This window comes from Canis lupus, chromosome 12, assembly GCF_011100685.1.
Source record: "Canis lupus familiaris isolate Mischka breed German Shepherd chromosome 12, alternate assembly UU_Cfam_GSD_1.0, whole genome shotgun sequence".
Taxonomy (NCBI): domain Eukaryota; kingdom Metazoa; phylum Chordata; class Mammalia; order Carnivora; family Canidae; genus Canis; species Canis lupus.
The window spans coordinates 11,991,070-12,011,333 of NC_049233.1; the positions used below are offsets into that span (position 1 = coordinate 11,991,070).

Sequence of the window (20,264 nt, forward strand, 5' to 3'; positions counted from 1 at the left end):
TAAGAAAGCATTATAATAAGATAATACTGTGAACAACTGTATAATTAAGTAGGAACCAGACAAGGACGTCACTTTTATCACTGCTTTTTTTTTTTTTTTTTTTAATTTTTTTTATTTATTTATGATAGGCACACAGTGAGAGAGAGAGAGAGGCAGAGACACAGGCAGAGGGAGAAGCAGGCTCCATGCACCGGAAACCCGACGTGGGATTCGATCCCGGGTCTCCAGGATCGTGCCCTGGGCCAAAGGCAGGCGCCAAACCGCTGCGCCACCCAGGGATCCCTATCACTGCTTTTTAAACATTGTACTGGAAGTTCTATCTAGAGCAATAAGGCAAGAAAAATAAATAAAAGGTAACCAAATTGGAAAGGAAGAAATAAAAATATATTCTCAAATGACATGATCCTATACACATGTATATTATTTATATGTTATATTATATTATATTATATTATATTATATTATATTATATTATATTATATATTATGAATCCACAACTACAAAACTAGAAGAAATTAAGTTCAGCAAAGTTTCAGGGGATAAGATCAACACATTAAGGTAAACTGTGTTTCTATACATCTGAATAAATAATCCAAAAGGAAATTACGAGACAATTCCATTCAGTATAGCATACAAAAGAGTAAAATATATAGGAATAAATTTAGCCAAGGATGTAAAAGACATACACAAGAAGTACAAAATACTGCTGAAAGATATTAAAGAAGACTTAACAAACAAAAAGGCATCCCATCTATGTTCAGGGATTGGAAGATCTAATAGTGTCAAAATGGTAATGCTAGGGGCGCCTGAGTAGCTCAATCAGTTAAGCATATGTCTTTGACTCAGCTCATGATCCCAGAGTCCTGGGATAGAACCCTACATTGGGCTCCCTGCTTAGCAGGTAGTCTGCTTCTTCCTCTTCCTCTCTCCCTATTCATGCTATCTCTCTCTCTTCCTCAAATAAATAAAAAATATATTTTTAAATGGTAACGCTATCCAAAGTGATCTACAGATTTTAAACAATCCCTATCAAAATTCCAATGACCCTTTTTGCAAAAATGAAAAGCCATTCTGCAAATTCATATGAAACTACAAGGGGGACCAAACAGCAAAATGATTTTGAGAGAACAAAGTTGAATATCTCATACTTCTTAATTTCAAAACTTACTACAAAAAACTACAGTGTTCAGGGCAGCCCCGGTGGCGCAGCGGTTTGGCGCCACCTGCAGCCCGGGGTGTGATCCTGGAGACTCGGGATCGAGTCCCACATCAGGCTCCCTGCATGGAGCCTGCTTCTCCCTCTGCCTGTGTCTCTGCCTCTCTCTCTCTGTGTCTCTCATGAATAAATAAATAAAATCTTAAAAAAAAAAACTACAGTGTTCAAAATAGAGTAGTACTGGCAATAGGATGGGTTATAAACCAATGGAATAGAATTGAGAGTCCACAAATAAATCCATACATATACAGCCAATCAATTTCTAAGATGCCAAGACAATTCAATGTTGAAAAAACAGTCTCTTTTTAACAAATGGTGCTGACACAACTGTAATATCCACATACAAAAGATGCAGTTGGACCCCTACCTCACACTATATACAAAAATTAACTCAAAATAGATCAACAACCTAAACATCAGAGCTAAAACTAAAAAATTATTAGAAGAAAACACAGGGCTAAGTCTTCATAGTCTTGTATTTGGCAATGGATTCTTAAATATTATGCCAAAACCACAAGTAGTAAAAGAAAAAATGGATACATTGCATTCAATAAAAAAATTTTATACATCAAGAGATATTATGAAGAAAGTGAAAGGACAACATGAGGCATGGGAGAAAATACCTGCAAATCATAAATCTGATAAAGGTCTAGTATCCAGAATATATAAGAATCCTTACAATTTTAGAAGAGACAAACAATCCAGTTAAAAAATGGGCAAATGATTTGAATAGAGATTTCTGTAAAGAAGATACATAAATGACCAAAAAGTACATGAAAAGATGCTCAATATCATTAGTTATCAAGGAAAGGTAAATCAAAAGCACAATGAAACACTAGGATGGCTATATTAAAAAAAGAAATTAACAAGTGTTATGAATATGGAGAAATTGGAACCATTATACATTGCTGAAAGGGATGTAAAATGATTCAGGTGCTGTGGAAAAGTATGGCAGTTCCTCAAAAAGTTAAACATAAAATAATCATATGACTCAGCAATTCCACTTTTAGTCATATATTTTAAAGAAGTGGAAACAGGTATTTGAACACATACTTATTCATGAATGTTCACAGCAGTACTATTCACAGTAGCTAAAAGGTGGAAATAACCCAAATGTCTATCAACAAATGAATGGATAAACAAATTGTGGTATACATATACAATGGAATATTATTCAGCCATAAAAAGTAATGCACTACTGATGCATGCTATAACATGGATTAGCCTCAAAAACATTATGCTAAGTGGGGATCCCTGGGTGGCGCAGCGGTTTGGCGCCTGCCTTTGGCCCAGGGCGCGATCCTGGAGACCCGGGATCGAATCCCATATCAGGCTCCCGATGCATGGAGCCTGCTTCTCCCTCTGCCTGTGTCTCTGCCTCTCTCTCTCTCTCTCTCTGTGACTATCATAAGTAAATAAATAAAAATTAAAAAAAAAAAACATTATGCTAAGTGAAACAAGCCAGACAGAAAAGGTCACATATCCTATGACTCCATTTATGTGAAATTAACCAGAATATGTAAAACCATAGAAACAGAAAGCAAATTGGTAACTGCCAGGGGTACAGAGAGATAGGAATGAGAACTAACTGCTTAATAGACACAAGGTTTTATTTTGGGGTAATGAAAAGATTTTGGAACCAGACAGAGGTGATGGTTACACAACATTGTGAATGTACTAAATGTCACTTGTTCATTTTTTAAAAAAAGATTTTATTTACCTATTTATGAGAGACACAGGGAGAGGCAGAGACACAGGCAGAGGGAGAAGCAGGCTCCCCACAGGGATCCCAATGCAGGACTCGATTCCTGAACTGGGATCACGCCCTGTGCCAAAGGCAGATGCCCAACTGCTGAGCTACCCAGGCATCCCTCGCTTGTTCATTTTAAAGTGGTTGTTATGTGAATTTTATTTCCATTAAAAAATAAAAAATAAAAACACAATACCTGAGATACAGTCAGAAAAATGGTTATATTTTGGGAAAGTAGTGACTGGAAGAGGACATGAGAGGAGCTTCAGGGGTGTTGGTCATATTTAATTTTTTTTATTTGGGTATTGGTTACCTAGCTGTGGTTACTCCATTAAAATTTGGGGGCTTAACACTTGTGATGTGTGTACTTTAGTTTTTTTTTTTTTGTACTTTAGTTTTTTATATGCACCCTATACTTTAACATAAAACTTTATTTTTAAAGAGTTACCTTGTGACTCAAGATATACCAAAAAAGAACTGAAAAACTTACGTTCACATAAACACTTGTATACAAATGTTCACGGCAGCGCTATTCATAATAGCCGAAAACTGGAAATAACTCAAAATCCCATCAATGGGACGCCTGGGTGGCTTAGCAGTTTAGTGCCTGCCTCCGGCCCAGGGCATGATCCTGGAGTCCTGGGATCGAGTCCCACATAGGGTTCCCTGCATTGGAGCCTGCTTCTCCCTCTGCCTATGTCTCTGCCTCTCTCTGTCTCTCATGAATAAATATTTTTTTTAAATCCCACCAACTAGTAGATACACAAAATGTAGTATATTCATGCAGTAGATTATTCAACCACAAAATACAGTAAAGTATTGACACACAGTGCAACATGATGAATGAACCTTGAAAATATGTTAAACAAAAGAAGCCAGACACAAAAGACTACATGTTGTATGACTCTATACGAATTGCCCAGAATAGGTAAATCCACAGAGGTGGAAAACAGATTGGTGACTGCCAGCAACTTTGGGGTAGGGAATAATTGGGAGTGTCTTCTAATGGGTATGTGTTTCTTTGGGGGGGGGTGGTAGAAATGTTCTGGAATTAGATAGTGGTGATAGCTGCACAACCTTGAAGATATTAAAAACCACTGGATTTTACACTTTAAAATGGTGAATCTTAAGTTACAAGAAATTTACTGTTATATGAAATATATTACAATAAAAAGGATTTTAAATATTTTTATAATATATATGAACTCTAGCATATCAAATATAAGAAGTTCAAAGGGAAAATATTACTTTGGAAATGTTCTCTTTCCTCCTGTCCATCCTTCAGATGAGCACATTTTTTTTTATCTATCTATCTATCTATCTATCTATCTATCTATCTACCTACCTACCTACCTATCTATCTATGAGAGACACAGAGAGAGAGAGAGAGAGAGGCAGAGACACAGGCAGAGGGAGAAGCAGGCTCCATCCAGGGAGCCTGACGTGGGACTCAATCCAGGGACTCCAGGATTGCGCCCTGGGCCAAAAGCAGGTGCTAAACCGCTGAGCCACCCAGGGATCCCCCAGATGAGCACATTTTGGAGGTGTACCTCAGATACCACTGGAGAATGGAGGTAGGTGAGTCATAGTTAGGAATGAAAACTGTGACCAATAGCCCTGATTGTCCCTGCCTGAGCAGAGGAATGTGGCAGCTGATGAGAAACAGATCTTGGGCTGGAGCAAGGGAGAGAAAGTTAAAAGTGGTAGAGACAAAGTGCTGGCAGCTCTGGCACCAGAATGCTTTCCATTGCTTCATCTACAGGGTCATGCCTTAGGAATGAATAGTCTCTAACTGATTTAAGCTCAATAGCCAAAGGTCCTGAGATACTTCTTACCCCTTAGTAAGGAGTAAGAGTACTCCCTACTCTTTTGATGACTTTGGTTGGATATTATGCAGTTCTTGGTACTTGTAATGTTAGGAGTATTCCCAAAGCCTACCCAAACCATACATTTATTTGGGTAGACCTCTGGGACTCTAAAAATGCCTGGGTTTACAAATCAGGAACAAAAGTAGGCTAACAGTTTTAAGGGTAAATCTGGATCAAGAGCAGCTCAGATTTAAATGGATCTCAGAGTTTCAAGGACTTAAAGGTCAGCTAAATTTTATTTTGGTTCTCATCCTCCACAGTCCCAAGTGCAAAAAGGAGTAAATGAAGCACCTACTAGCATTTTAGATAGACAGTAAAGGGTTTCCTTGGTAGTCTGAAATGGTTCCTGCCTAATTCTGTGTGCCAGATGTTTCAATGTGTGTACAGGAGAGATAGTAAGACTTAGTGGAAACTGATAGACAGCAGTCCTGAAGTCTAAAATCCCAGAATTTTTCAACCACATTTGTGATTGTCTTCCCTTCCCTTCACCTCTTTTGTCTACTCACTCTGCTCCTCTAAGGACATATCCAATTTTTACCTTCATTCTTAAATGGACCAATAATGAAACTGAGATAGAAGATGTTCTACTTGCTGGGAACATGGGGGCCCAGGGTCAAAGATGAGAATACCTGAAAGACACAGCTTTAACATAAATATCATGGCACAAAATGAGAGATGGATGTTAGGAGATAAATTGAGATGAGGAGAGACAAGTTTAAAATATACATCTCTATGTCTATCTTAATTTTGTTCCTCTTCTACTGCTACAAAGATACAGACATAAATACACAACATATTTGCTCACCCAACTTGCCATTTCCTGGCGGTTAAAAACACAGGGACTTTTCCACAACCCATCCCTGACCCAGCAGCCATACCTACCTTCTGGAAGTCAGACGCTAGAAGTGACTGCCTACTGACCTCCAAGGTGCTCATCATTTCTCTGGTCTCTGTGGCTTCTATCCCTGCCTCCCTGAGGCAGAGATGTCTTTTGTAGTCCTTCCTTCTGGAATTTTGGACTTTGGCAACTGCTCCTGAAAAGAAAGGAAGAGAGGTAGGCAAGAATCAGTAAATGTCTTCATAGGCATCCTTGTGTAGGTAGGCTATAGGAGAGCTGGGCAGAAGTTTATCAGGGATGGAGCATCAGAGAAATGAAAGAAAAGGATACCTCCAAATGGTTGATTTTACCTCTTTGCAATCTTTCTCTGTACCCTCGTATCATGTAACTCTGCCTCTGTTTTCACCCTTATTTACTTCCCTTAAACATGCTCATTTCCATTGCTTTCTACAAAATACCTTTCTCTCCTGATCCTCCACAAGTGGAAATAACAAAAGCCTGTAAAGCCTTTATTCTATACATCTAGATACAAATTACCTTCTATTCTCTTGCATGCAACAAAGACTTTGTGATATCTTTTGTGTACCTGCATTAAAGTAAGCTCTGTGAAGACAGGCAGCTTGATTTATAGAATTTCATGTCCAAATGCTTGTACACGTGGAAGTGCATAACGAGCTAAAGAGATAGCGGCAAGAGAAAGGGAAGAGGAAGAGAGAAAAAAAAACCAAAAGAATAAAATTCTTTAAGAATGGAGATTGAAGAATGAATATTGCCCAGCATTGATGGGAGTAGAGGAATTTAGTCTTGAGGAAATAGAAGCAGGATCTATTTGTAATGACAGAAAATTGATGAGAGGAATGAAGACAGGGATGCACTGAGTGGGAGACACACTTTAAAAAAAAAACCACTATTTTTTTAATACGTAAAAGTATGCAAAAGGAAAAAAAAAAACCTGGTCTATAATTCCACAACATGATAATCGTTACTGACATAAAATTACATATTTTACATGTGTGTACATATTTTATATGTGCATGAAATATTTATATTTTATGTAAAATACATTTTATGGTCAGGATGTTGAAACAAAAAATACAGAATAAAAAGTGAAAGCATTCCTCTTCCTTCCATCAACAGAAACTGTTTTTGCTTTTTGTTTCCTTTCAGAAATCAAACTGGCAACTTGACTTAGGTTTCTGATGAGGTGACAAGAGGATGTTGGGCCAGATCAGAGATTTGGGGTTTGACTGATTTCAACATGCCTATGAAATCTGGCTTGAAGGAAAAAGGTAACCATCTGAATATCAAAGTTCCCAAAGCTTTTGATTGCTAACTCTAAGGTCAGTTTATCCCCATTCCCAACCTGTTTTTCTTTCAGGAGCTTCAGGGGCAATGTGTCCCCTTCCTGGCCTGACACCATTATTCCAGAATGCTGTTGAACTGAAGAGGTTACTGGCAGCCTCGGTATGCATTCATTGCCATAGACAGTGCTTTGTATACAAAGATCCAGGACAGAAGCAGGGATAGTTGGTTTCTGGAGTGCTAAGTACCCAACAAATACAGTCAGCAATTTGTATCTTTTACTCACTTATAAATCGCTGAGTATTCACAATCAGTTAAAAAAAAAAAAAAGCTACTATTACCACGTTGATTCTTTTAACAAATTTTTATTGAGCAATTTATGCGTGTCTGGCATCTGTGCATTGGGGATACAATGATAAAAAACCATAAGCAAAGACAGCCTTCCTGCTTTGGAGAGTTTATGATCTAGTTGTGTGGAGAGGGATAGATTGATCAAATAAACATATAAATGTAGAACCACACTGTGCAGTGAAAACATACATGGTCCTTTGAAAGTGTAAGGGTTGAGGGCAAATGAGCATGGCAATGTTTTTATAATGGTAGAGGTTCATTATCCGTTCAACTGCTTGGCTTCCCAATGAATACTGTTAGCATATACATAATTTTTCTGGTTAAAAATGACATATTATTATAAAATAAAATTCTAAAGAAATGTGTTCACAATTACAAACTATTTTCATTGGTCCATGTTCTCACAAAATTGTTAATAAATGTAGACCTTGCTTAGGTTCTCTCTTATCCCAGGCTTGGTAGGTATGTTTTGTTAATGTGAGAACCAAGGTTTAGGAATATATTTTTTTAAGTAAGGCCCATCATGAACCTTGAACTCATGACCTCAATATCAAGAGTCACATGCTCTACCAACTGAGCCAGCCAGGTGTCCCAGGAATATATTTTTCAAAACCATCTCACTTTCTTTATAGGCAGTCTCCTCTCTGAACCTGCCTCCACTTTTTTTCTTTTCTAAATATACACTTAATGTCCCTGTTGGATGCCTGTATCTGTAGGTCCAACCCTCCCTGCAACCCCCACCCAACACCTTACCATTCTTCTTCAGTCCCTGAACCTGGCAGCCTGAAAAATGAATATATATCCTGACATGCTTTGATACCAAAGCATTAGCTAACTTTTTGACTTTTTAAATTTTTTTTAGAGAGATGGAGCTGTATTAGGTACAATGGGAATACTTACGAGAAAGGTTAAGAGTCTTATATGCCCTGAAGCTAGCTGTGAATAGGAGAAAGATGGCTTAGGAAGTAAGAGGTCTCCATTCACAAAGCCAATGGGAATTTTGGGGGGTTATTTACACAATTTAGGTAAAATTAGATGTTTGCCCAAATTTAAACCTAACTACGGATAATGCATTCTCATAGTTAAGGGAGTCCAATAAAAACTTTTCGGATGTTTGCAGAATTTTAAAGTAGTTATATATAATATCATAAGTGACCTGTAAAGATTAGAGCCCCCTCCTTGCATGTGCCTTTGTCTCCAAAGGTGAACATTTATTCAGTGCTGAGAGTATTTAATAAAAAGAAATAGGGCCTATCTTTAGGCGCTGGCATCTGGGTTAGAATTCTGCCTTTCCTTTCACAGGGCTTCTCTGGATAGGCTCCAGAGCTAGATCCCACTGATCAAAAAGGGATCACACTTCCTGCCCAGACTAAAGGCTCTCCCTCTGCTAGTTCAAGGCAGATATGAAGAATGCCATTGCTTCTTACAAGTAGGCATTATTTTAGAAAAAGCCTGAAGTTTTCAAGAAATAGAGAAACAGCTCAAAGCACTCCAGCCCCGAATACTTGAATTATTTCTGTACTTCCTAGATTTTGTCTCTCTTCCTTTCCCTACCCTTCCCAAGAGTCCCCCTCCTAACCTAAAGAAAGATTCTGACTCCCTCGGTGAAGGAGTAAAGGTATGAGTGAGATCTGGATAAGATTAACCCGTCCCTACTCTAAACCCATTCATATCTCCCCAAAGGGAGGTGGATTTACTAAGTGAATAGGCCTGAAAATATTAACTGGCATTTTATTTTTTTTTTTAATATTTTATTTATTTATTTAGGATAGTCACAGAGAGAGAGAGAGAGAGAGAGGCAGAGACACAGGCAGAGGGAGAAGCAGGCTCCATGCACCGGGAGCCCGAGGTGGGATTCGATCCCGGGTCTCCAGGATCGCGCCCTGGGCCAAAGGCAGGCGCCAAACCGCTGCGCCACCCAGGGATCCCTATTAACTGGCATTTTAAACTTGTAGGTTCTCTGAATTCCTGCAGATAGGCTGCTAGAATAGGGAAGGAGTGGTTCTCTGGAAAAACAAATATATTTCTGATGCTCACCTGGGTTTATGTTCATCTAAAGGACACCTTCTGAGGCAGTCTATGGTTTCCAGGCCAGAAAGGTGCATTAAACTCAGGCTTCAGCCTAAAAAGCAGACCTAGGAGGGCTACTCTGGATGGCATGACCCTGGACACATCTGGGCTGAGGTGGAGACAATGATTATCATCTTAAAGAAGGAAAAAAAAATATCCGTGGCACAGTGAAATGAACTTGTCCAAAATCACAGCAAGGCAAATGGCTGAAGAACACTCACGGACCTAACTCCCAAATATATATTCTTTCCACAACACAATGAAAAACAGGTCAGGACATCTTCTAAATAGACATTACCAAGGCTCTAGAAAAACTAAATAGCCTCCCCAAATTCAACATAGGATTCTGCAGCTCTGCACACAAGTTAACCGTGAAAAATGAATTCTTAGGAAAATAGGTCAGCTTTGCATTGTTTTTGAGTGGGTAGAAGACAAGACTCTGACGCCTCTGTTCAGCCAGGTTACAAATTTCTAACAAGGATGTCAAAAGGAAACCGGAACAGAGATTAGGGAATCTGAGGACTAAGCTCTCTGATCCCTAAGAGTGCCCTCAGCAAGAATATGAATGTTCTAGGGGGAGCTCAGCTTCCAGAGTAACATAAGGAGAGCCAACATAAGGATATATGAAAAGCTTCCCAATAGGAAGATGCCAAAACCAGACCACTGTCACCTACTCAGTACCCAACCAGGCAGCACTGAGGCATAGACTACATAACTTCAGAATCTGACATGAAAGAAGTAGCCCTAACAAGTTGGGAGAAAACAACTAGGAGGGAGGAGATAGACAACAGGACAGCAGGAGTTCATATTTCTAGTTTTCCTGTGGAGTTCAAATGTGTGTGGTTTCAAAACAAAAATCCGGAAAGAAACATGAGGTTAATGCATTTATTCCAATTAATTAACACATTAAAAATAAAATTAAACTTGTCCAAGCCAACTCAAAAATTCTTTAATCTTTTAAACAAAATGTACAACCCAAAACATCACACTATGGTGGAGATAATAACTTGGGAAAGGGAGAGGTAGAGGAAGGAATACATATGGATTGTGGAACAGAGATGAGTCCAATCCCAAAACAAGTTTCAGCTCTTCTATCTCTTCAGAACAGAAATGGCTGCTAAACAATATAACATAAAGTATTACTGGATCACAATACAATGAACAAAGGCCATTTCAAAAATAAAAGTGACCCAAAAAGCATATCTGCTCCTAGCATTCAGCCATGAATTAGCCTTACCGATTTGTCGTCTTCCAAAAGTGAACCTGCTAGATTTTCTTCCACGTTTATTGAGGCCATTTCCAAACAGGTTTGTGAGTTAGCAGGACCATCTCAAGCAAAGGCAACAGAATAAAGGAAGTATGGGATTGACATGGCACAAGGAAGTAAACAGTAAACAAAAGAGCTACTCACGCTGCATTTCAAACAATGTTAAGGCAGGCCCATCCAAATGGAAGCCTAAGAGATGAACAATCCTTCCTTCATTAGTAGTTTTCTATTTCACACTTGAGCAGGCTTTCTGGTGTTTCTCATAGAGATCCATCAGCTGCCCAGGAAATTGGGTTGGAATACAACACAGCAATTGGAGAAGTCAGCTTTGTCTCCCTCCTCCCCCACATTCCAGAAATGGCAGAGTCAAAGCCAAAATACAATCAAAGCACACTATGTGGTGAGCCAGACAGACATTTGATTTTAATGACAAAGAGAAAGTAAATTGGAAAAAAAAATTAACAGAAAATACTTTTTTTTACAGATATGTATAGAAGTTATGATTGATTTGTCTGGTATCTTACGGAAAAAGAGGGAAAAAAGGAAAAGAGGTAAATTTTTTGGCTTCCACGAACATTTACTGTAAGATGCTGACGACATCGCTTGGTGTAGGTTCCAGATGAGATAGCCAACTAGTCCTGGATCATCTGGGCACCTGATTTCTAGAAGCCAATCTGATTCATCCATAAGTAGCTCTGGATGTGTATTCTTAGTCATGAACACAGGATGCTGTGTGGTCCTGGGTGGCAGCAACTGGTGCTTCTTGTACAGGTATTTCCTGAGGGACCATATTGCCTCCAACTACTTGCTCCCTTGTAGGGGACCCTGAGGCCAGAGATTTTACCAAATTCAAAGGGTGGTCACTATCCTCATCTACTTGAGGAATTGCTACCTGTGTAATGGATACTTTCGGTATTTTTAGCTGTAGTGGTCCCATCTCCAGGGAACTACACCCAGGAGGGTCACCTTGCTCAGAGAGAGGAGAACATAACTTCTCTTTTTGAACTCCAGATGTCCGAGTAACAAATTCAACAAGGTCTGGAAGGCAAGGAGATGGCCCGACGCCAGCAGGGTTAATTGTTTCCGATTCTAATCTGAGTGAATCTTGTTTCTCTAATTGAGAAGTTTCTTCTACTTCCTCAGGCATCATTCCTCCTCCTGCTAATAGGTCAAGTGCTTGGTGTGTTCCTTCTAGGCTCCCCAAACCAAGGTCAACATTTTCTATAGGAAGTCTACTTTTCAAAATGTTAGGAGTGATCCTTCCACTTCTGGGATTAGATGAGTTTTGTTCACCCTCTGCTTCAAAGTTAAGCACCAGGGTTTTGGGAGAATCTAATGGAAACTCAGAAAAGGATGGGATTGATTCCAAGTCAGTGAGAGTGGAGGGATTACATCCTACAGGTGACATAGAATTTTCTTCACATATGTTCTGAGACAGGGCAGTTGGAGATCTATGTGCTTGGTCTACTCGAGTGTTGCAGAAATCAACACTCATATCCCCCAGGTTCCTGAGGGCAGCAAGCTCTTCTACTTTTAAGTCTGTAACTTCAAAGTCTTCCAAGGCCTTGCTTTCTATTGTCACAGTTAATTCTGGATGGACATCTCGTAGCTCCAAGGCTTCTGCTTCTGGTTTCTCTGGGCTCTCCCAGGTCTCTGACTTCTTATTCTCTTCCCAAACAGCCAGTTCATAAATCATTTTACCCTGAACGTCTTTTGATCTTTCTCTCTTGAGTTTGAGCCTTCTGTAACTAGTTCTGGAAGCTGATTCTGGAGCTGAATTTTCTAGCCACTCTTCATTACCAGTTGAGACTCCTTGCTCCTCTGCACTATCTGTTAAACATGTATCTGATCTGGCTGGGGACTGGAGAAGCAATTCTGGGGCAGAAATTTTCACAGGTACATCTTGTGGGTTTTGGAGTAAAGATCTAGCTTCTGAAGGAAATGAGTCTATTTTTGCCTTTGTGGAAGAGAGAGCCTGTGCACTCAAGTCAATCACTACTTTACTTTGAGTTTCACTTCCTGTCATCAATTTCTTGGACTGTTCAGCCTTTTTGTCAGTCATCTGCAACTTGGGCTGTTCTATTTCTTCCTCCCATGCACATCTGTTCCCACTGTTCAATTTAGAATCCTCTATGCTATTGGGCTCAACACTGATACCTGTCCTCTCTCCTACAATCTCCTCAGAAAGCTTTGGTCTCTTTTCTTTTAGTTCAATATTTGCCTCTGCCATACTTTCCCCACAATCCTTTGATTTGTGGAGCTCTTGGTTTTCCTCATCCTGATTACCAGCTTCCATAAGATGGGCTTCTACCAAATTCTGAGATTCCATGATATGGCCATGTATATCTGACAGCAGAGGGTCTGGATCTACACCTGGTGGCCCTGGCTCTCCCAGGTCAAGTTCAATTTTTCCTCCTGGAGATATATCCCTATTAGCATCACTTTGTAAGGAGCTACAAGTCCACATGGCCAAAGTGTCTGTCTTTGGGGTAACAGTTTCATAAGGCCTGCTTTGGCACAACCTTGTCAGAGGCTGTAGGAAGCCATAGCTACTGCCTCTGCTTTTTGAGTCTGTGCATTCCACAACTGACCATTTCCCTAGAGACACCACAGTTTTTGCAATGGGCTTTTCAGGGTTGCTGACTAAAGGGGCAGAGATCAAATTTCTATCTGGAGGCAACTCCTCTTGGGATGCACTGTTGTTCAATGTAGAAGTGGAAGAGGTGTCTGAACTTTCGACTCTAGAAAGAGTGCTATTTTCCCCATTGGCCAAAAGACCACCACTCAGCTTAGTCTCAGGGGCCCCCTTTCCACCACTACTGTAGAATATATCATATAGGTCCTTAGCATTGGCTGTAGCTAAGCATGAATTTCGCTTTTCCAATTTTTTGGCTTGTTCACTGAACACACTTGAGAGGGGAGGTGGAGGGCGCACTAACACAGAGAAAAGGGTCTGGTCCCTGTCACTCTCACTCACCCCAGGAGCCGTCTCATCCGAAGGAATGACAGCTGGTTGTGCTGAGGCCATGATGGCTACTGGCAACACAGGATTCAAAATGTTAGGACCCAGGAAGCCAGGGCTGAGAGTGGGAGATACTGCTGGGTTTGATTTGACCGGCACTAAGACAGCATTTGCTTGAGCAGGAGATGGGGAAGCTAGATGGGGTATGACGGGGGGTGGTGGAGGGGGTGGTGGAGGGGGCGGTGGAGGAGGTGGCAGCATTTGCTCAGGTATATGGGATGGCTCATTCTTTTCAGCCAGTACCATTTTTTCCTCTGGAGACCCTTTCAGAATCACCTCTTCCCCTCCAAATGCTTTGGAAATAATGTCGGGAGGCAAGAGGAGATCAGCTGAAGACTCTTTAACCACTGGCAGAGGCTTAGCAGTAGTTCCAGAAGACTTGATGGATAGAAAGGTGTTAAGAGGAGCTGGCTTGCTCACCGTGGCTGAACCGGACTTGCGGAGTACCGTGGATGGGATAGGCAGGTTGGGTCGGATCTTTGTCTGGGTTGAAGTTGTGACAACAGGCATCCAAGGGCTCGTATGTGCAACAACTGTCTTCCCAGAGAGCTTGATTTTTATGGGCTTTGCCTTCCCAGCCTCAGCTCTGCCATCCTCTTTGTCCTTACTGTTTTCTACAACCTCTTCCTTAGAAATACTTGGGGCCATTGAACTTTTTTCCTCCTCTTTCTCTGGCTTCTTCCAGCTGAATTTCCCAAAAGAGGAAGATGTTGGTGATTCTTTCTTTACCTCTTCCTTTAACTGGAGTTTGATGCTAGCCTTCCTTTTATTTTCAGTCTTTTCAGGGGAGTGCCCACCCTCAGAGAGTTGGTCCTCTAATTCCTCAGAGACTTTGTCATCCTCTTTTATTTCCTTCATGACCTTTGCCTTTTTTTCTTTCTTCTCTTCCTTTGGTTTCTCACTAAGTTTGCGCTTTAGCTCACTCTGCCGTCGCCGTTCTGTCTCTAGGACCACAGCCAAGCCAGCTTGGCGGTCCAGATTCCGCCGCTCCTCATACAATGGGTTTTCAACCACATATTTCTGGGAAGAGAAAAGATACAGGCTCAACAACTGGTCAGAATACAATAAGAAAGAAAATCTTGGCCCTGTTACTGTTAGAATTCAATTGGTAGAAACCCCTAACGTAGAGTCATCTTCAAAGATACAGATGGTTCTACCAGGTCAGCATCTTTTAATAGGATTGAAGACACCTTCCTAGTGATTACATGGAATTTAAAGTATGAGTGACTTTTTCTGACTCTGAAGTTGTTTGACAAAGTCAAAAGGATTACTATAGAAAGTGGAAAACTCTACAACTACTACAAAGACCAACCTTATATTTCTCATTGTGCTGGTGACCCTTCACATGTTGCTCTCCAGAGATTGGATCCCCCAAAAACTCCTCACAGAGCTGGCAGTAATATCCAGTGATGGGAATCAGAAACTCAGAACCTGAAAGCAGCAGAAGTCAAGAAAATAAGTCATTTCCACCCAGGTATAAGTAAAGGAAATCCCACTTCCCCTTTGCAGTAAAAAAGTTAATGGTATATAGGACCTTACTCACACTGTCAAGTCAGAAGTAGCATTTAGATGAATCCAAATGGCATAGTCTTCTAATTTAAAGCTTGTACTTAGGACCTCTAGCCCTTCTCCCTCTTGGGAACACTAACTAGTTAATTCAGGAATTTCCTGTGCCAGACTCATTTCTGTTGTTGATACTCCTCAAACTCCAACTACCACTAAGCATAAGAAATTTAAAAACTATACTCCCAAATAGCTAGCTCAGTACCATTTGTATGAGGATCTATTGTGTTGGTACTACTTACTCAGGAATCTACCTTCTATAGATCTAAAGGAGCAGCACTGATGACTTACGAAGGTAAGAAATTGAGAAGTATAAAGACAAAGAAACTTCCTACTTCTCAACTCACCCCCAATAACAACTGTTCAAAAATGTTTTAGAGTTCTTAGTTGAAAAGGTAGTTAAATTTCTGTATCTTTTACTGTTCTTTTTTTTTTTTTTTTTTTTTTTTTACTGTTCTTTTTTAACCTGGATTTCAAATGAATAAGATTTTGGTGTATTTAAATTTTCTTTTGTTGATAAAGTAGGCTCCACACCCAATTTGGGGCTTGAACTCATGACCTCAAGATCAAGAGTTGAATATTCTACTGGCTGGGCCAGCCAGCTATCCCTCAGTTCTATTTTTAAAGTAGGTATGTATAAGTTTAACATCTGTCAGAATTTTGGCCATATAGGTAAAGATCATTTTTGTTTTATAGATCTCGCTTTATTTCTTCAGGATCTAATACACTATTTTTCCACATAGAAGGCATTCTTACACCTTTGTTAACAAAATGGTTATATCTCGCCCTATGCTACTTCCTAGCACCTTAGTTCAAGGGCACCTCTTCTTTGGCTAAATGTAAGGAAACTACAAAGGAGGTGGGGGATGGGGGATGGACATACCTTTTGCAGGAACAGTTATCTTGTCAGTACGCTTTACAGCATCTTGCTTGGCCTCACTCTGGGTCTTTGAAGCCCAAGGTCTGTTGTAAGGATCCAGTGTCTATTTGCGAGAGGCAGAGGCGCTCACACAACAGCACTAAAATTCAATGACCCACTTTTTTCTTTTTTTCCCCCACACCAGGAGGACCAGAAGCCCCCAGCTACCCACCCCCACCCTCTCTGCCAACTGTTAAACGGAAATCACCTGTGGAAAAGGTAAACAAATGTTAGAGCAAGTACTAGCAATGGATAAAATTAAAGAAATAATCAGGTACTCAAGGAATCAAAAGAGGCAGAAGCCTCACTTACACTTGTCATGGTGTTTAGTTACAGGCAGGTCCCCTGGACTGAGCCCTGGGGATGGTGTCTCCTTTGTTGGTATCTCTTGGTTCTTCAGATTGGGGCTCCTGCCCATTGGAGAATGTTTCATTTTCCAGCTTTGTAATGCAGATAGGGGTGTAGAAGTTTGAGGAGAAGGAGGGCAAGAATGGAAATAACAGTGGGCAAGATACCTACCTGTGTGTGCTTCTTATTGTGCATATGAGTGAAGAAGTCAAACATGGTCCCACAGATGGTGTTGCAGTCTTTGCACCAGTGATTGCCAGCATCGTAATACTCATAGGCAGCAATAGGCTGATCAGACTGCTTAGCAGCTGGCTGGGGACTCTCAGCAGGCTTGGGGCTCTTAGTATGGGAATTCTCACTGTTTACCTTTGATTCCTAGAGGGGAAAACACCTGCACTCAGAAGGAATTCTAGATCTGTCTTCTCTCAGAAAAAGCAGGTAGCTTACTGCAATAGCAGATATAGGGCCATATGACATATTTCTAGTGCCTAAAGCTATAAATAATATGGGAGAAAATCTCATGAGAAATCTGTCTACAAGGCTCAAACAGAACTAGATTCCATAGTACTACCTTATCATGGAGAATATATCGTAATGGCAATATGTTTACTTATACATCCTAAGATATTTAGGAAAATACTCAAGATTATGGAAACGCTGGCTGCCTCTGGAGAGGGGAAGTACAGGACAAGGATGGACAGGAGTCTTTTTACTATATAACCTTCGATAGATATTGAATCTGTTCCCTATGCAATAAAATACATTAGTTAAATTTAAAAATCATAATGATAACTAAAAAGAAAAGAAAAAGCAACATGGAAGAGGTAACTAACAGGTTAAGAAAATGCAGAAAAGGGATCCCTGGGTGGAACAGCGGTTTGGCGCCTGCCTTTGGCCCAGGGCGCGATTCTGGAGACCCGGGATCAAATCCCACGTCGGGCTCCCGGTGCATGGAGCCTGCTTTTCCCTCTGCCTGTGTCTCTGCCTCTCTCTCTCTCTGTGTGTGTGACTATCATAAATTTAAAAAAATTAAAAAAACAAAAAACAAAAAAGAAAATGCAGAAAACACATAATAGTGAACCCACTTATCACAGACACACCCTGGTATGCAAAACTGGAGAGTAGGGCTGATGTTGTGCACAGATAAAGCAGACAGTCATCTACATGGGATGACTTAAAAGAATCTGGATAAAATATTTCAAACTGCCTAAAACACCATTATTAGAATTTAACACCTCTGAGTTAACATGAATCCTTTTTGAAACACATAGACTCCCCAGATTGTCAATAATACCTTAATATGAATTCATGTGTCAGCAAGCTAAGAACAAAGTACTCAGGAAATGAGAATTTTGATTAATGTTGGGGAAAGAGGCACAGAAAAAAATAATTTGGAAGAAGGAGGAGGGAGGGAGGGAGGAAGGGAGGGAGGAGGAGGGAGGAAGGGAGGGAGGAGGAGGGAGGAAGTATGAATGAGGAGAGAAGATCAAGGAACTAAGGCTGGTGAGAAGAGGAAGACAGGCTAGAGAAAGGGAAACAGACTTCAAAGAGTAATCTTTGAATTACTACTAGAGTCTTATTCAAAAGTCACTCAATAAATCATATCCAGCAGGTAAGGGATGGGAACGTGTATACATTGCTGGTAAATATTAAATGGCATCATCTTTCTGAAAGATAATCTAAGAATATATATTATACACTTCAAAATTCTTTATACCCTTTGACCTAGCAATTCCACTCCTTGACATTTATCCAAAGTAAATTATTAAGTCAAATGGAAGGTGATCTGATTGGTTAAATAAATGTTGGTATTTGTGCAACAATGAAAAAATAAAGTCATTAAAAACTATACCAAAAAAAAATTATACCATAGAAATCTTTTATTAATGTGGAAAAGATGTTCATGATATACTGAAAGAAGCAAGAAACTAAATACATTTGAATAATCAATAAAATATGTAAATAGACATAGACTGTCAAGTGTCATTTTATACGAATAATTTTCTATAACTACTCTATATCCCTTATCCTGTTTTCTTTTTTTAGGCACTTGTCATTACCTAACCCATACTTGTTTATTTATTATCTTCTCCTATTTCATGAAAATTAGAACCTTGTCTGTATAGTTCCCTGCTATACTTCCCCCTATCTAAAATAGTACCTGTCGCTTTCTTAGAGATTGGTAAATATTTGTTTAATGAATTAATAAACAGAAGATGAACAGTTGAAATAATATATACCAAGATATTACTGATGGCTGTCTCTAGGTAAATGAATTGTGTAATTGTATGTATATGTGTTTATTTTCATGAAATGAAGAGAAAGAGAAAGAAAATTTCAAACCAACTCTGCATTTTAAAGAGAGGCATAGAAAGAATACCAACCAGGTAGGAAAGAGGTTGTAGAATCAACATTCCTTTCTACTGAAATGAATACTGAATTATAACATATCCATACTGGCCTCAGAGAACATGAAGCCTCATTCAAATCAAGGAGATAGGTCATTATGGGGCTAGTGTACAAATGGACCCCAAACAATATATATTTCAACTATAAAGGCTCAGAACTTAATAAATAAATAAATGAATGAATGGCCAGAACTTTCAAACTCTTCTCCCATCAAAAGCCCTGAACTCAATGACCCTGGTATAAAAAGAGTATAGTTCTACCTGGTTAAAAATGAGAACTCTCCAGGAAGACATGGAAAAATGAAAACTTTTTTTTTTTAATTTTATTTATTTATTCATGAGAGACACAGAGAGAGGAAGCAGAGACACAGGCAGAGGGAGAAGCAGGCTCCATACAGGGAGCCCGATGTGGGATTCAATCCTGGGTCTCCAGGATCACGCCCTGGGCCAAAGGCAGATGCTAAACCACTGCACCACCCAGGGATCCCCAACATGGAAAAATTACAGATTGGTTGATACAGGATACAGAATATCCTCTTCTCTACTTCCCTACCATGAATTGAGCATGTGCAATATACTAGACAAAGTGGATGCCATAGGAAACACAAAGATATTTATTCTCAGGGAGTTCTTACTTAGTGGAGGAGACAGGCATGAGAACAGACATGATCTTAATCAAGTTCTAGATAATAAAAAATGAAATAAACCTTACAAAGAAAATATATTATGGGAGAGCTGACTATATATTAATATATTATTTAATATACTAAAAAAGGACTGGTTAAATTAGGGTAGACTAAATTGGGGTAGAATTCAGGAATTTTTCATGGAGTAGGTAATATTCAAATTGGGCCTTAGAGGGGAGAGGGGGGTAATTGGGTGATGGACATTAAGGAGGACTCATGATGTAATGAGCAATGGGTATTATATAAGACTGCTGAATCACTGAACTCTACCTCTGAAACCAGTAATACATTATATGTTAATTTAAAAAAATCAAATTGGGCCTTAGTGGAAGAAAGGTAATTCTAGGTTAAGAGGATTATTAATGCAAAATTAGAGAGGTATAACATCATATTGCACATCTGGAAAAGTGCGTTTTGAGGTGGAAGGAGTGTAAGACGTAGTGTAATATTTCTTAGGCATTACTCATTTACTATGTGTTAGGCACTGAACTATGAATTGGGGACTATACTGGAGAATGAGACATAATTGTCCTTAATCCCTTGAACCTTAAAATCCAAATGAGGGAACCCATGTAATTATATAATTACAACTGTCAGAAATGCTAAGAAGGAAAATGACATGGTATTATAAGAGTGTCTATCAGGCAAATATAAGA

At 39.6% G+C, this 20,264-nt stretch overlaps 1 protein-coding gene and 1 long non-coding RNA gene across 31 annotated transcripts in view; one reads left to right on the forward strand and one right to left on the reverse strand.

Moving 5' to 3' along the window:
• The window catches only part of CRIP3 (cysteine rich protein 3), a 54,583-nt gene that overhangs the window by 13,872 nt on the left and 20,447 nt on the right, over positions 1 to 20,264 (reverse strand). For 4 of the 8 annotated variants that reach the window (XM_038554140.1, XM_038554142.1, XM_038554141.1 and 1 more), the window contains exons 7-8: positions 16,686 to 16,889; positions 5,717 to 5,868 (exon numbers count right to left, since the gene is read on the reverse strand). In XM_038554140.1, the coding sequence (XP_038410068.1) occupies positions 5,794 to 5,868; positions 16,686 to 16,889 (279 nt within the window). In that variant the 3' untranslated portion in view covers positions 5,717 to 5,793. Of the gene's footprint in view, positions 1 to 5,716; positions 5,869 to 10,266; positions 14,705 to 14,996; positions 15,116 to 16,130; positions 16,231 to 16,478; positions 16,633 to 16,685; positions 16,890 to 20,264 lie in introns of those variants that run through there. The other 4 variants (XM_038554144.1, XM_038554143.1, XM_038554138.1 and 1 more) reach the window with 3 other exon arrangements.
• LOC119876873 overlaps positions 1 to 20,264 on the forward strand; it is a 50,258-nt gene that overhangs the window by 11,677 nt on the left and 18,317 nt on the right. For 8 of the 23 annotated variants that reach the window (XR_005367737.1, XR_005367725.1, XR_005367732.1 and 5 more), the window contains 7 exons: positions 6,840 to 6,961; positions 7,051 to 7,136; positions 11,147 to 11,213; positions 15,044 to 15,158; positions 15,770 to 15,877; positions 16,312 to 16,385; positions 18,834 to 18,901. This is a non-coding gene — a long non-coding RNA (uncharacterized LOC119876873). The remainder of the gene's footprint in view (positions 1 to 6,839; positions 6,962 to 7,050; positions 7,137 to 11,146; positions 11,214 to 15,043; positions 15,159 to 15,769; positions 15,878 to 16,311; positions 16,386 to 18,833; positions 18,902 to 20,264) is intronic. The other 15 variants (XR_005367728.1, XR_005367726.1, XR_005367743.1 and 12 more) reach the window with 10 other exon arrangements.